Source organism: Dipodomys spectabilis, unplaced genomic scaffold (genome assembly GCF_019054845.1).
Source record: "Dipodomys spectabilis isolate Male_0828 unplaced genomic scaffold, ASM1905484v1 ptg000542l, whole genome shotgun sequence".
Classification (NCBI taxonomy): domain Eukaryota; kingdom Metazoa; phylum Chordata; class Mammalia; order Rodentia; family Heteromyidae; genus Dipodomys; species Dipodomys spectabilis.
Genome location: NW_024871219.1, coordinates 418,503 through 431,976, shown reverse-complemented (window position 1 = coordinate 431,976; position 13,474 = coordinate 418,503). Strand labels below are relative to the sequence as shown.

The 13,474-nt window shown below is 49.3% G+C and overlaps 1 protein-coding gene across 1 annotated transcript; it reads right to left on the bottom strand.

The window, feature by feature from the left end:
- Positions 1 to 560: 560 nt before the first annotated feature.
- Msl2 (MSL complex subunit 2) lies at positions 561 to 12,307 on the bottom strand. Its single transcript, XM_042670364.1, has 2 exons — positions 11,951 to 12,307; positions 561 to 2,768 (listed from the first exon to the last, which is right to left on the bottom strand). Exons 1-2 carry the CDS (start codon positions 12,090 to 12,092, stop codon positions 1,177 to 1,179), a joined length of 1,734 nt encoding a protein of 577 aa, XP_042526298.1. The 5' UTR covers positions 12,093 to 12,307; the 3' UTR covers positions 561 to 1,176.
- Positions 12,308 to 13,474: the final 1,167 nt, after the last annotated feature.

Below are 13,474 nucleotides of genomic sequence, written 5' to 3'. Positions count from 1 at the left end.
AAAAATTAAAGGGAATTACTACATTTAAACTGAAACAATTTGTGCTTTACATGCAAAAAAGCATTCTAAAGAAAATCCTCCTAGCTTTAGACCTACCTAACTGCACAGGCTTCATAAAAAGGCATTTTAGTAGGCCCCGATAAAGAAGCCAGCATAATGAATAGCACCCTAAAAAAAAAAAAAAAAAAAGGAGCATATTCAAAATAAAGTCTGTGGCAAAGAAACAGAAGAGAAGAGTGGCCAGTGGCAATTAATAGAATGCATAAATATAGGTATGTTTGGGGCATTATTCCAAAAAATTTTCAAATAAATCCCAATTTCTAAATAAAACCTTTAAACTTAAAAAAAAAATATTGTCATGTACTACTGTCTGAATTCAAATACCTTCAGAATAAATGCTCTTCACATCATTTATCCAATTAGAACGTTGCTCAAAGTGAAGGAAGGATCTCAGAATTTTTCCCTAGAAATGAGTCAGACCTCGCAAGGCAGGCGGCTCAAAGTTTTGTAGGAAAAATGGCTAAGGATCTGTAGTCTGACAGTCTGTTCACACTTTTTTCAAAAGACAGATTTCTTAAACATTCTAATGAGGGGGAAATTTTCTTCCATAATACTGCTGATTTAAGAACTGCTACATACCAGTAGCTAATTTTCATGATCTTAGAAATGGTATTAAATAGTCAGCACAAAAGTTGAACTGGGCACATCAGCGTTTCAACAGAAGAAACGTCAGTGTGGCGTGAGAGCTACACTTGAGTCTTCGGGATAAACTAGTGGCTACTTTTTCACAAAAAGAGTCTCACAATCTATATGGACTGACTCGATACCACTTCCTTACATTTAATCATCAACTTTGATTATGCACAAAGCATGGCCAGAAACAATGAGGTTAATGTTACTCTCCTTGCCAAAGTTCATTCTGTGTAAATCAGTTGCATCAGCATTTGTTCTTGAACTATGAGGTTCTGTAAGAACTAAGAACATACCAGTTGTAGGGTTACTCCTCCATTATCTGAAAACGATCTCCCCGACACTAACACATATAACTTATCAATGAAAACACTTGATACAAGTGATCTATATGCAGGAGCTCTGGCAAGTTAAACCAACAGAACCATAGCTGCCGTATAACTGTAGCTATTTCCCTACCAGAGGTAGGTTTGAAGACCCACTGATTTAACAGTCGAATCTCATGTCTATAGCTTCATCCAAACTTTTATCATCATGCGTACTGGCAGCTAAAAACGTCGTTACTGGGGACCCTGTGACATTAATTACACTGGTGCTGGTACTAGCGTTACGCACAGCAATGCTAGTCACATTAATGCCCAAAGTGAGCCTGGTCTGCTCCAAGGCCTTTTCTGGCACAGCAAATGCCTCCAGCTTCTTCTCCCCATTGGCCATATAGGAGTTTTGGCAGCCTCGACATATACAATCTAAGCAGGCTTTCCGGTTAGAGTAGCAAGGGCAGCGCTGGCCACGGCATGTAAGAACACTTGGGTTCTGAGTAGCACGTCCACATTTACACCCTTTCTTCTCCTGGGGCTTTTTGTACACAGTCTTGGTGGGACTTCCTGGCATAAAGTGATGACTAGGAAGCTTTTCCTTGACAGCTTTGTCTTTCTTTAGAATACCCGGCTTGGTTTTAGAGTGAGACTTCTTGGATCCATGTTCATGACTCTTCTTCATGCTTTTAGTAGATAAAAGGACAGTTTTGCTGATTTTGGGTGTGGTGCCTCCATTGGGAACAGTTGCTATGGGTTGGAGAGAGATTTTGCTCTCTCTCTTCACTGTCACAGGAGCAGATGCCCCCAGCGTTGGGCCTCGGATAATGGTAGAAATTGGAAGTGGCTGAACTTTTTCACTGTCGCTTTCCGACCTGGACCGTTTCCTATTTAATTTTGCTACCTTGGGAGTTGCTGCTGTACATGATAACCCATGAAGTGCCGGACTGGTGGACATAAAAACATTATGGCTAAGAGACTGGGAAGAAAGCTGCAAAAAAGGTCCATTGGATACAGTGGCTTCCAAGTTTGGCTGCAAATTAGGACAACAAACCTCTGTATTTGAAACAGTTTCTAAGCTGCGGAGTACTTCCTCCACACTCAGTAAGAGGGAGTCACCGGGTTTGATGTCTTCACTGAAACTGCAGATATCAATGCCGGTGGAGCATAGATCCGTGGCTACTGTGTCACACACAGGTGGCAGGCTGTCAGACAGGTCCTCCGTTTTTATGTCAACGGTATTACACACATCAATAGTATTTGAGTGTTCAGGTGAGGGGATATTTATACCAAACCGGTCTATCGAGAGCCCATTGTAAGTAGGCAAACCATTGATAACAGAACTGCCGATAGCAATGCTGAGGGTACTTTCAGACATTGGAGATAAACTAGCTTGAGGATTAGTCGTGACTTCTGAGGTTGAAGGTAAAGGGGAATGTGTCAAACACAAAGTAAAAGATGAATCTGAGGGTTTTTCTGTCTCCTCACAGAACAATGATCCATCATTGAGCAAAGCCAAAACATCAGAAGAGCAGTCAACTGCTTCAATTATATCGCGTGCCAGTGTGGTCTGTGTTATGTATTCACACAGTTTTTTGTAGCAGTTCACAAGGATGCTTAACTGCTTGTTTTCCTCAAATTGCTCATAGTCTTTGCACCAGCTGCACGAAGGTTTCATCATCATTTTCTTTCCTTTACAGGTTTTGCAGACATAGTGTTGGCAGGTAGAGTTGGTAGGTGCAATAGGGTCTTGTAGCAGGTGTCCTAAAGGGATAAAGGGAAGCAAAGATTTTAGTAAAATTATTTCGTTTCCTATCATATATACTGGGGTGAAGATGACATGAATCTATCCAGACTGAGATGAGTTAAAACTCACCAGACCAAGTAACAATCCACCTTAGACAAACTGGAGGAATATTCAATAGTACTCTGTGCCATATTCTCCCTCCTTTTATCTCAAACTAGAATCTTCAAAGGCTAAGTTAAAGAAGACCTGTTATGGAAAGCTTAAACTAGGTTCACAACTCTTGAGATCTAGTGCAATGTCACACTGCTACAACACATCAGTTTTGTGTTCACCAGTGGGAAAAGAGAGCCAATGAGACTTGGTCTTTGCCCTTACAAGTCTTTCCTCTTTAGTGCTGAGATATAGTTCAGTGGTAAAGTACTTGTGTAGCAAGCTTGACTCCAAGGGATCAAGCCCCAGCACTGAAAAAGAAAAGACAAAAAAAAAATTTAAAGCAAAAGTCTTTCCTCTTTAACTCATGACTTAACTTCTATTTGTAATTATATGTTAACATGCCATTTTAGATACATGGTTATCTATTTCTTTTAACTTGATTCAGCCACCCACTGGTGGCTCACACCTGTAATCGTAGCTACTCATGAGGCTGAGATCTGAGGGTCATAGTTCATTCGGAGTAGGAAAATCAGACTCCTATATCTCCAGAAAACCAGAAGTAGAGCTGTGGCTCAAAGTGGTAGAGCACTAGCCTTAAGCAAAAGAGCTCAGGGACAGCTCTTAAACCTGAAGTTCAAGCCCCATGATGGACCAAAAACAAAAACCAAAAATCTGGTTAGTTTTTGGTGTACCAAGGCCAGGACACAGTCTATGACCTCCTTTGCTCAAGGCTGGTACTTTATACCACTTGAGACACAGTCCCAATCCTGGTTTTTTGGTGATTTTTTTTTTTTTTTTTGCTAGTCTACTGGACTCTCCTGCCTGAACTGGCTCTGAAACACAACCCTCAGCTCTCAGCTCCTGAGTAGCTATGATGACAGGCACTGGTGGCCAGCTTGATTAGGAAAAAATAACTTTTTTTTTTTTTGGACCATTTTAGAGCTTGAATTCCCAAAGCTCTTTTGTAAGGCCAGTGCTCTACCGCTTTAAGCCACAGCACCACTTCCTGTTTTCTAGTAGCTAATTGGAGATAAGAGTCTCATGGGGACTTAATGCCTGGGCTGGCTTAGAACCATGATCCTCAGATCTTAGTCTCCTGGGTAGCTAGGATTACAAGTGTGAGCGACCAGTACCCAATAAAACTCCATTAAAAGAAAAGTTAGATGGGCTGAGAAGGTGGCTCAGTGGTAGAGTGCTTGTCTTGCATGCACGAGGCCCTGGGTTTGATTCCTCAGCACCATGAAAGCAGAAAAAGCCGCAAGTGGCACTGTGGCTCAAGTGGTAGAGCGCTAGCCTTGAGCTGAAGAGCTGAGGGACAGCGCCCAGGCTCAGAGTTAGTTCAGTCCCAATGACTGACAAAGAAAAAAAAAAAGATGACACAAAAAGAACACTGTAAACAATACAGCCACAAATAATCTAATACCTACTCACAAATTCTTTTTTGTGTTTTTGGTGACAGTCCTGGGGCTTGAACTCAGCAACTGGACACTATCCTGGAGTTTAGTGCTCCAGGCTAGTGCTGTAGCACTTGAGCTACAAAACCACTTCCAGCTTTTTGTAGTTAATTCAGAATAAATAGTCTCACAGTCTCCTTCCCAGGCTGACTTCAAACCAAGTAGCTGCGATTACAGGCCAGAGCGGCCAAGCATGTGTTGGCTCCTGCTCAGTATTTGAAAGTTTCTTTTCTTAACTAGAACTTTAACCCACAGACACTGTATTTTGAAAAAGTGCAAATAAAGAATTTAAGGAAAGCCGGGTGGGTGGCCCACGCCTGTCATCCTAGCTACTCAGGAAGCTGAGATCTAAGGATCAAGTTCAAAGCCAGCCCAGGCAGGAAAAGCAGAGAGTCTTACTCAATAAACCACTCAGAAAAACGGAAGTAGTGCTGTGGCTCAGCTCAAGTGGTAGAGTGCTCGCCTTGAGCTGAAGAGCTGAGGGACAGCACCTGGGCCCAGAGTTCAAGCCCCATGACCGACCAGAAAAAAAAAAAAAGGCGGGGGGGGGGGGGGGGGAATTTAAGGCAAGGCAGCTTTGCCCAGAGTTTAAGCCCCAGTACCAACATCAATAAAACAAAATAATAAGATTTTAATTTTTTTGGGGGTGGGGGTCCGGTCCTGGGGCCTGAACTCTGGGCCTGGGCGCTATCCCTCAGCTCTTCAGTTTGAGCCATAGCGCCACTTCTGGCTTTTTTTCTTTTTGCTTATGTGGTGATGAGGAATCGAACCCAGGGCTTCAGGTATGCAAGGCAAGCACTCTACCACTGAGCCACCTTCCCAGCCCAGGATTTTAAAATTTTTGATTGCCTACTGGGAGAGACAGAAGCAAAATAGGAACAAACAATTCAAGTTTTACTAAGTTTTCCATTCAAATTGGTAATACTTTATAAGTATTTAAACTTTTAAAGAACATCTACAAACAAGAGCAAAATGAAGATAACTAATTTTACATCAAATATGACAGTACAATCAGAGTAACTGCTTCAGATGACTTTATAATAATATACAAAAGTGACTCCCATCCTTGGATCCTTATTTTTCTTGTTTTCAGTCATCACTGTTGGTGGTAGTGTAAGTGTTGGTGTGTATTATAGGATTGATATTCTTGATATAGCTAAACATTTTTTTAAGTAGGAGGAAAAAGCTGTAAGACAGAAAAGGATGGAAGAAAAAAAATCCTGTATTTCACCAAATATTATTTTGCTTTACAAGTCACCTTCTAACTAAATGATTTGATACTCCTGTTTTAACAAGGCCTGTTATGTGTGTTCCCAGCTTCACTTTTGGCCTTTGGTAGTTAATTGGAGAGAAGAAGCTCACAGGATTTCCTACCCAAGGCTGGATTCCAACAGTGATCTTCTGATCTTGGCCTCCTCAATAGCTAGGATTACAGGTATGAACCACTGACACCCAGCTGAACACTTATTTTAAAAAACAAGAGGGCTGGGAATGTGGCTTAGTGGTAGAATGCTTGCCTTGCATGCATCAGGCCCTGGGTTCAATTCCTCAACACCACATAAGCAGAAATGGCCAGAAGTGGCGCTGTGGCTCAAGTGGTAGAGCGCTAGCCTTTAGCTGAAGAGCTGAGGGACAGCGCCCAGGCCCAGAGTTCAGGCCCCACAACAGACAAAAAAAAAAAAAAGTTAACCAAGTTACGTTAAAGCCCCTGAGTTTAACTTGTTTCTTAGGTTAATCTAGAACTATGATCTAGCACTCAAGTGATGAATCAGTAATTTAAGGTAGGCCTCAACAATCAATCATCATTAGAGAGAAAAGCAAGCAAACACTCACCACAGATTATTAAATGGATGATGTATAAACTACTCAGGTTCTCAACCTATTCATGAACCCTTGTCAGGTCATTTCATATTCTAGTAAGAAGAAAAGGAGAGTGCTAATAACTGCATAGGGGAGACATTTATAAGGTATTTGCAGTTAAGAGCACCTTTGAGATATTCCTTTTTCTTATTTTAACAAAGCGGTGATAATCTCTCATGAAATTACCAATAAAACAATACAGGCTGGTCAAATTATGCACAATTACATACATCCAAAGCTGACCAATAAATCTAGATTAAAAAATATACCAAAATTGGGCCAGTCACCAGTGGCTGTAAGCCTAGCTACTATGGAGGCTGAGATCTGAGGATCCAGGTTCAAAGCCAGCTGGAGCAGAGGAGTTCCCATGAGACTTGTTATTTCCAGTTAACCATCAGAAAATCAGAAATGGAGCTGTGGTTCAAAGTGATAGAGCACTAGCCTTGGGCAAAAGACCTCAAGGACAGAGCCCAGGCCCTGAGTTCAAGTCCCACAGCCAACCAAAAAAAAAAATTTTTTTTCAAAGTGTACCACAGAACCAGGTTTACTTTTTACCTTCTTAATACTCATCCCAACATACAACAGCATCTTTAAAACTGATTACACTTATCAAGAAACATCATTTGCAGTTACTGGCACTCACTCTTTTATACTAGTTTTTCACATGTTTAAGATGACCTCCAAATCTCTCCCACCAAGCCCAACAATCAAAATACAGATTACAAAGCCTCAAATTCCAATTCAACTCTGCTACAATTAAGAATCTGACTTTGAAAGCTGGGCCCTGGTAGCTCACACCTGTAATCCTAGCTAGTCAGGAGGCTGAGATCTGAGGATTGGAGACTTATCTACAATTAATAACAGAAATAAAATGGTGTTGAGTGGTAAAGTGCTAGTCTTGAGCAAAAGGAGTTTAGAAACAGTGTCCAGGCCCAGAGTTCAAGGCTCAGGACCAGGTGGGGAAAGAATCTGAGTTTTGGTTGGGGCTGATGACTCCTGCTTGCACGCCTGGCAATTCAGAGCAGACTGACCAAAGTACTAGCAAAAAGCTGGAAGGAGAGCTGTGGTGTGGTTCAGGTATCAGAGTCCCAGGCTTGGGCAGAAAAGTTAAGAGTAATGAGTGAAATGGTCAAACAAATGACACAGAATAAAACTAGTTCATGATTAGTATTCAAATCATATAAAAAGTTCCTTGCTATTGTTTTCTCAGACATGAGCACAGTATTTTTGCTAAAGAGTGTCAGATTCTAGATCCTTAGTACTTCTGCATTCAGTGTGGGTGCTGAATGTTTTGTTTTACAAATGGCCAAATGAGAAAAATAAGGAAATTGAAACAGAAAGTCTTTCATAAAGCTCAATCTATTTAATTTTATAAAGACTATTTCTTATTCCCAGAGCATGTCCTAAATACTTTGATTATACTAAAATGTTCTCTTTTCAGTGGCATTAAGTACTACCCATCAACAAATAGGTCTAGAGAACAAAAGTGAGCAAGCATAGCAAGGCTCCCAACCCTCCTCACAGTGGGATTTACCCGCTAGCCACAATATGAAATGATAAGGTTTCTGAGTACTTAAATGTGAAAAAGCCAGGTGCTGGTGGCTCCCGCCTGTCATCCTAGCTACTCAGGAGGCTGAGATCTGAGGATCACAGTTCAAAGCCAGCCCAGAACAGGAAAGCCCCTGAGAAAGCCACCAGAAAACCAGTAGTGACACTGGCTCAAGTGATAGAGTGCTCGCCTGGAGCTGAGGAGCTGAGGGACAGCGCCCAGGCCCAGAGTTCAAGCCCACAACCAACCAAAAAATAAAGTTGGCCACCATATGTCATCTTATGTCCTTGGAAAATATGAAATTTACAGCCCACTACTATTTTATTTTTTATTTATTTTTTTGTCAGTCCTGGTGGAGCTTGAACTCTGGGCCTGGGCGCTGTCCTCAGCTCTTCAGCTCAAGGCTAGCACTCTTAACCACTTGAGCCACAGCACCACTTCTGGCTTTTTCTGCTTATGTGGTGCTGAGGAATCGAACCCAGGGCCTCATGCATGCAAGGCAAACACTGAGCCACCTTCCCAGCCCCCATTTTATTAAGAAAAAAAAAAATTTGTCAGTCATGAGGCTTGAACTCAAGGCCTGAGCACTGTTCCTCAACCATTTTGCCCAAGGGTAGCACTTTGAGCCTGAGTGTCATTTCCGGTTTTCTGGTGGCTCATTGGAGATAAGACTCACGGTCTTTCCTGCCTGGGCTGGCTTCTGTGATACTCAGATTTTCACCAACTAAGCACTAAAACCTAAGTGAAGCTGTGGTAAGTGGTAGAATGGTAGACTTGAGCAAAGCTCAGGAACAGTGCTTAAACCCCAGTTCAAGCCCCACATGCACACATGCCACTGCCCCCCACCTCCACCAGGTGGGAGGGTGATGGTGGCTCACGACAAGGCCTGCACAGCTACTCAGGAGCCTTAGATCTGTAACATCTCAGAAAAGTCCACAAGACTCCATTTCCTAACAACCAGCAAAAAGCCAGGGAGATGTGGCTCAAGTGGGCGAGGAGCAACCTTGAACAAGAACAAAAGCCTAAAAGGCCTGATGTTCAAACCTCCATTAACAGCAAAAAAAAAAACAAAAAAAACATTTATGTATATCTAAGCAGTGATCTGACCATAAATATTTACAAATCTCTAACCCTATCTTCAAGAGTAATTTCTAGTTCCAACAGGTTTTGAGCCTGTATCATTTGATGATTGAGAATCTCAATGAAAACCTAAAACCCCTAGAGTATAATTTATCAACTCTTATGCCATCGAAAGAAAAGCCATTCTTCTTTCTGATAGAACAGGACCAAACACCTGACACTTAAAACAGTAGACATAATTCACTGTTCCAGCAGTGTCTCTGTGGCCTAGAAAGAACAGTAATTCTCTGGAGCACTGCTATCCAATTCACTGGAAGCTTCAAAAGGTTTAAATATACAAAGCAACTGAAAACACACAGAACAATGACAACAAAACTTGTAATTCTAGTGAATAATCTAGGCTGACAATAATTGACCTGACAATGCAGACTCTCCCTCACCTCCTCCTACTCTACTCTTATGGGAAGGAGGGACGGAAGTACCCAGTGTGTGCTAGCCAGCGGAGTCTGTAGATCTGCTCTTGTTGTTTGTTTTCCAAGTTACTTAAAACACAAATGGGGGTGGGGGGGTGCTTACAGCAGAAAAAGAAAACTGTGGCAAAAGTTAAAAGCAACTTTTGTGCCAGTGGAAAGAACAGCTAAGCCTTAAGCCTAACTTGAAGCAAAGCATGTAAGGCTGCCTCCTTCCCTCATGTTCCCACCACCCCCCTCCCCCATGTGTCAGAAACAGGGAGGGCCATGCAGGAGGAGCACAAGAAACAAAATGAGTTATAGAATTTCCCCTAAAAGTTTATTTAAAATCTGGATACACTAGAAGAATCCTAGTTTTAAAAAGTGCATTGGCAGAAATTCCTTATGAATGAACAACAAGTTCTAGAGGTTCAGAGAACCAGTGAACTTTTTTGCTCAACTCAGCCAAAAAAAAAAAAAAAAGTGCACCAAAGAGTTGATGAATTTAGGCATACATATATGTAAGGTAGAAGAAACTTCAAGGAATAAAAGAAAAAGAAGAGGAAGGTATAAAACATGTGAAAAGATGAAAACAAGCAATTTGGCTGTGGAAGAAAATAATATGTATGAGTACCATGATAACAAAACTGAATGGCTGGGGTCAAACATTAGAGGACCTGTTGAAATACACTATTTACACCACAATAGAATGAAGCTAATTTTTACGATTGTCATTTTCGTGAAATAAGACTGCCCACACATGCATTAATATAAATTTATATGCTGTTCAGCTAGAATTGTCCCTGGTACATAGACAATTAAATGACTGAGCTGAATTCAAACAAATGATATTCTTTCATAATATGCTTCCCGAATTCAAACAAATGATATTCTTTCATAATATGCTTCCCCACACTTGGTGGGGAATCTTAAGACAAGTAGACCCCATCTGTGTGTGTGTGTGTGTGCGCACACACACACGGGCGTGCGCTCCTCCAGGGGCTTTAACTCGAGATCTAGGCTCTGTCCCTGAGCTGCTTTTGCTCAATGCTAGTGCTCCACCACCTGACAGTTCCACTTCCGGTATTTTTGGCGGGTAATTGGAGATAAGAGTCTGGTGGAGTTTCCTGCCTGGACTGGATTCCAGCCAAGATCCTCACATCTCTGCCTCCTGGTAGCTAGGATTACAAGCAGAGCCACAACGCCTAGGAGACTTGACCACGAGGGGATAAATCAGGGAAATGCCCTTTCTGTGGCCAAGACTGATTTTTAAAGGTGGCTGTCGTTACGCTTATTAGCTTTCCTTCTAACCTGGGCCTCATCATCACGTAGCCCAGCTTCGGACCTTCCCAAGTGCTGACGTTAGCTCCCCGTTTTTTTTTAATCCAGGCCGGAATTTTGGAAAGAGTTCAAACAGACCATCACAACTGAGCCTGTCCTTAACTTCCAACCCTACGTGGCGTGGCGACCAGGTCAGGACCGTGAGTTCAAAGCTAGTCTCAGGCTGCACAGTAACTCCCACAATTAAAAAACACGAAAATTAAACCCCGGACATGCGCACACCGTCCAAAACACGACGCTAAACCCGCCGACTCGGTGAGCAGGGAATCGACCCCCAGGTGTCACCTGCGAGCAAGACAGACAGACAGGCTGCCGGGCCCCTAACACGGCGGGGGGGGGGGGGGGGGGGGGACACACGAAACAGCCGGGGAAGCCGGCGCCAGCTCCCCACGCGCACGGCTGGGCGGGGCCGGGTGCGGGCCGCTCCGGGCAGCTGGGGAGGCGCCCGCGAGGCCGGGCTCGGGCCGAGGCAGCGCCCGCGGAGCGCGCCCCGGCTTCATCTTCCCACATCGGGGATCCAAGGCCCCGGGCGGCCCCGCGCCGCCCCGGAAAGGCGCCGGCCCCAGCGCTGCTCGCTCACACGGGAGCCTGGACCTGTGCGCGGCCAATCACAGCCGGGCGCGTGCCCCCCGCCCCGGCCCGCACCCCGGCCTCCCCCGCCGGCCCGCACCCCGGCCTCCCCCCCAGCCTCCCCCGCCGCCCCCCCCCGGCCCGCACCCCGGCTTCCCCCCGCCGGCCCGCACCCCGGCTTCCCCCCGCCGGCCCGGAACCCACCCTCCCACCCCCGCCGGCCCGCACCCCGGCTTCCCCCCGCCGGCCCGCACCCGGACGGGACCTGGCGAGGCGGGGCCCCGACCCCGGGCCTCCTCCCGGCGCCGCGCGCTCTCCGCACCGGGCGGGCCGCGCCGCGCTCGCCGCCGGTCTGTGCCGCGGCCCCGGCCCGGCGGGACCCCTCACCGCTCCGCCCGCCACGTGCTCCTGGCCGGGCGCCCGAGGTCGGGGGGCGGCGGTTCGAAGCCAGCCCGGCGTCCCGGAGGCTCCGCTCGCCAGCCAACCACTCGCAAGGGGGGCCGGAAGTGACGCCGCGGCGGAGCGCCCGCCCGGAGCCAAAGCCGCCGGGTGTCAGCGCCCGGGCCCCGAGTTCAAAGCCGGGCCGGGCCCCAAAGTCACCACACGCATCCAGCCAAAACGCGCCGCCGCCTGGAGCCGCGGGGCGCCGGGGCTCCGGGCGGTGCGGGGCCGGGGGGGGGGGGGCCGGAGCCCGGACGGCCCGAGCCCGCCGCTCGCCCAGGAACGGAGGGGGGGGTGCTCACCGCAGACGCAGCACGAGAGGGACTGTCGGAAGTAAGGCAGGAGCCGGTTAATCTCGGTGAAGGCGTTGGGGTCCCCGGGGTCGTAGTTGAGCACGAGGCGGCTCGCGGAAATGTAGAGAGCAGTGGCATTCACCGGGTTCATTGCAGACGCTGCGGCTCCGAGCGCTCCCGGCGGAGAAGAAATCCCGGGTCCAGCTTCGGGACAATGGCCGACGGGGCGCGGCGCGGCCCGGGGACGCCGGCGACCCACCGCCACCGGAGCCCGCGCGAGGGAGTGGAGCGCGGACGGCCCTCCCGCACATGGGCCCCCCGGCGCCCTTCCTCCGTCCCTGAGGCTGGCGGCTCCGAGAGCGCAGCGCGCGAGGAAGGGAGGTGGGGCGGGGGTGGGGGCAGCGCGCGGCGGCCGCGTCCGCGCGGGGCGGCCCGGCGGGGGTGCGCGGCCCGGGGCGCGCGCGGCGGCGGCGGCGGCGGCTCAGTCTCGCCGCGCGGCTCGGCGGGCGGGCGGCGGCGGCGGCGGCGGCGGCCTGCGCTCCAGCCGCATGTCCCGCCGCGGAGGCGCCTCCCTCTCCCCCCCCCCCCCGACGTGGGGCGCCTCGGGAGGAGCCGAGAGGCCCAGTCCCCCCCCAAAACAAAACCAAAATGAATAATCCGAGCGGGGGGGGGGCGGCGCAGTCCTCGCGGGGTTAACGGAAAAAAATCGGGGTGCGGGGCGGAGGGATCAGATCGCGTCTACTCCATCATCGGAGGCGACGGCGACGCGGACTCCGGGGCGGGCGGGCGGCGGCTCCCGTCGTCGGCTCTCCTCCTTTCCCGGGGAATCTACTGCGAGCGATCGCGGCCTCGGCGGACGCCGCCGCCGCCGCTGCTGCTGCCGGTGCTGCCGCTCGTGCGGCCCGCCAACGCCGCCGCCCTCGCCATGCTCGGACGCGGGGGGGGAGGGGGAGGGACGGGGGGGGGGAAGCCCGGACGGCGGCGCCCCGGTTCTCCGCCCCGGCGGTTCCTGGAGTTGGCGAGGTTCAAAGTGGGCGGGCGGAAGTGCGCGGGCCCCCGCGGCGGCGGGGCGGCGGCGGGGCGGCGGCGGCGGCCGGGCCCGGCGAGCAGGCCCCGCGGGGCCGCGGCGGTGGCGCTGGCGGCGGCGGCCCTCGGTCCGCGGGCGTGCGGGCGGGCGTGCGCACACGCACACGCACACACTCGGGAGGGGGAGGGGGTCGCACTCCGCGCCAAGCGCCGCCCCCTCAGCGCCCGGCCATCTTTCCCGGCACTGGCACGGACGGCTCCTCCCGCCGAGCGACGATCACACCACGGCGGGCCGCCCCGCGGCCTAGGCGGGCGCTCGGCGCTCCCGGCCCCGCCGCCCGGCCCCGCCGCGCCCCTCCCCCGCGCCGCCCTCACCCCCCTCCCCCGCCACGCGCTGGGCTCCACGCGCCGGTCTAGGGCTCCCCCCCACCCCACTTCCCGGTGAGGACCCGGCCTGGTCACGATCGGAACGGATCCCCGCGGGTCGTTACGGGCGCCCGGAGGCCC

Bases quoted from the DNA above. Each gene is read 5' to 3' on its own strand.
- Msl2 (XM_042670364.1), bottom strand. From the start codon at position 12,092: ATGAACCCGGTGAATGCCACTGCTCTCTACATTTCCGCGAGCCGCCTC. The intron at 2,769-11,950 runs GTGAGCACCCCC...TTATCCCTTTAG, and splicing joins CCTCTCGTGCTGCGTCTGCG to GACACCTGCTACAAGACCCT.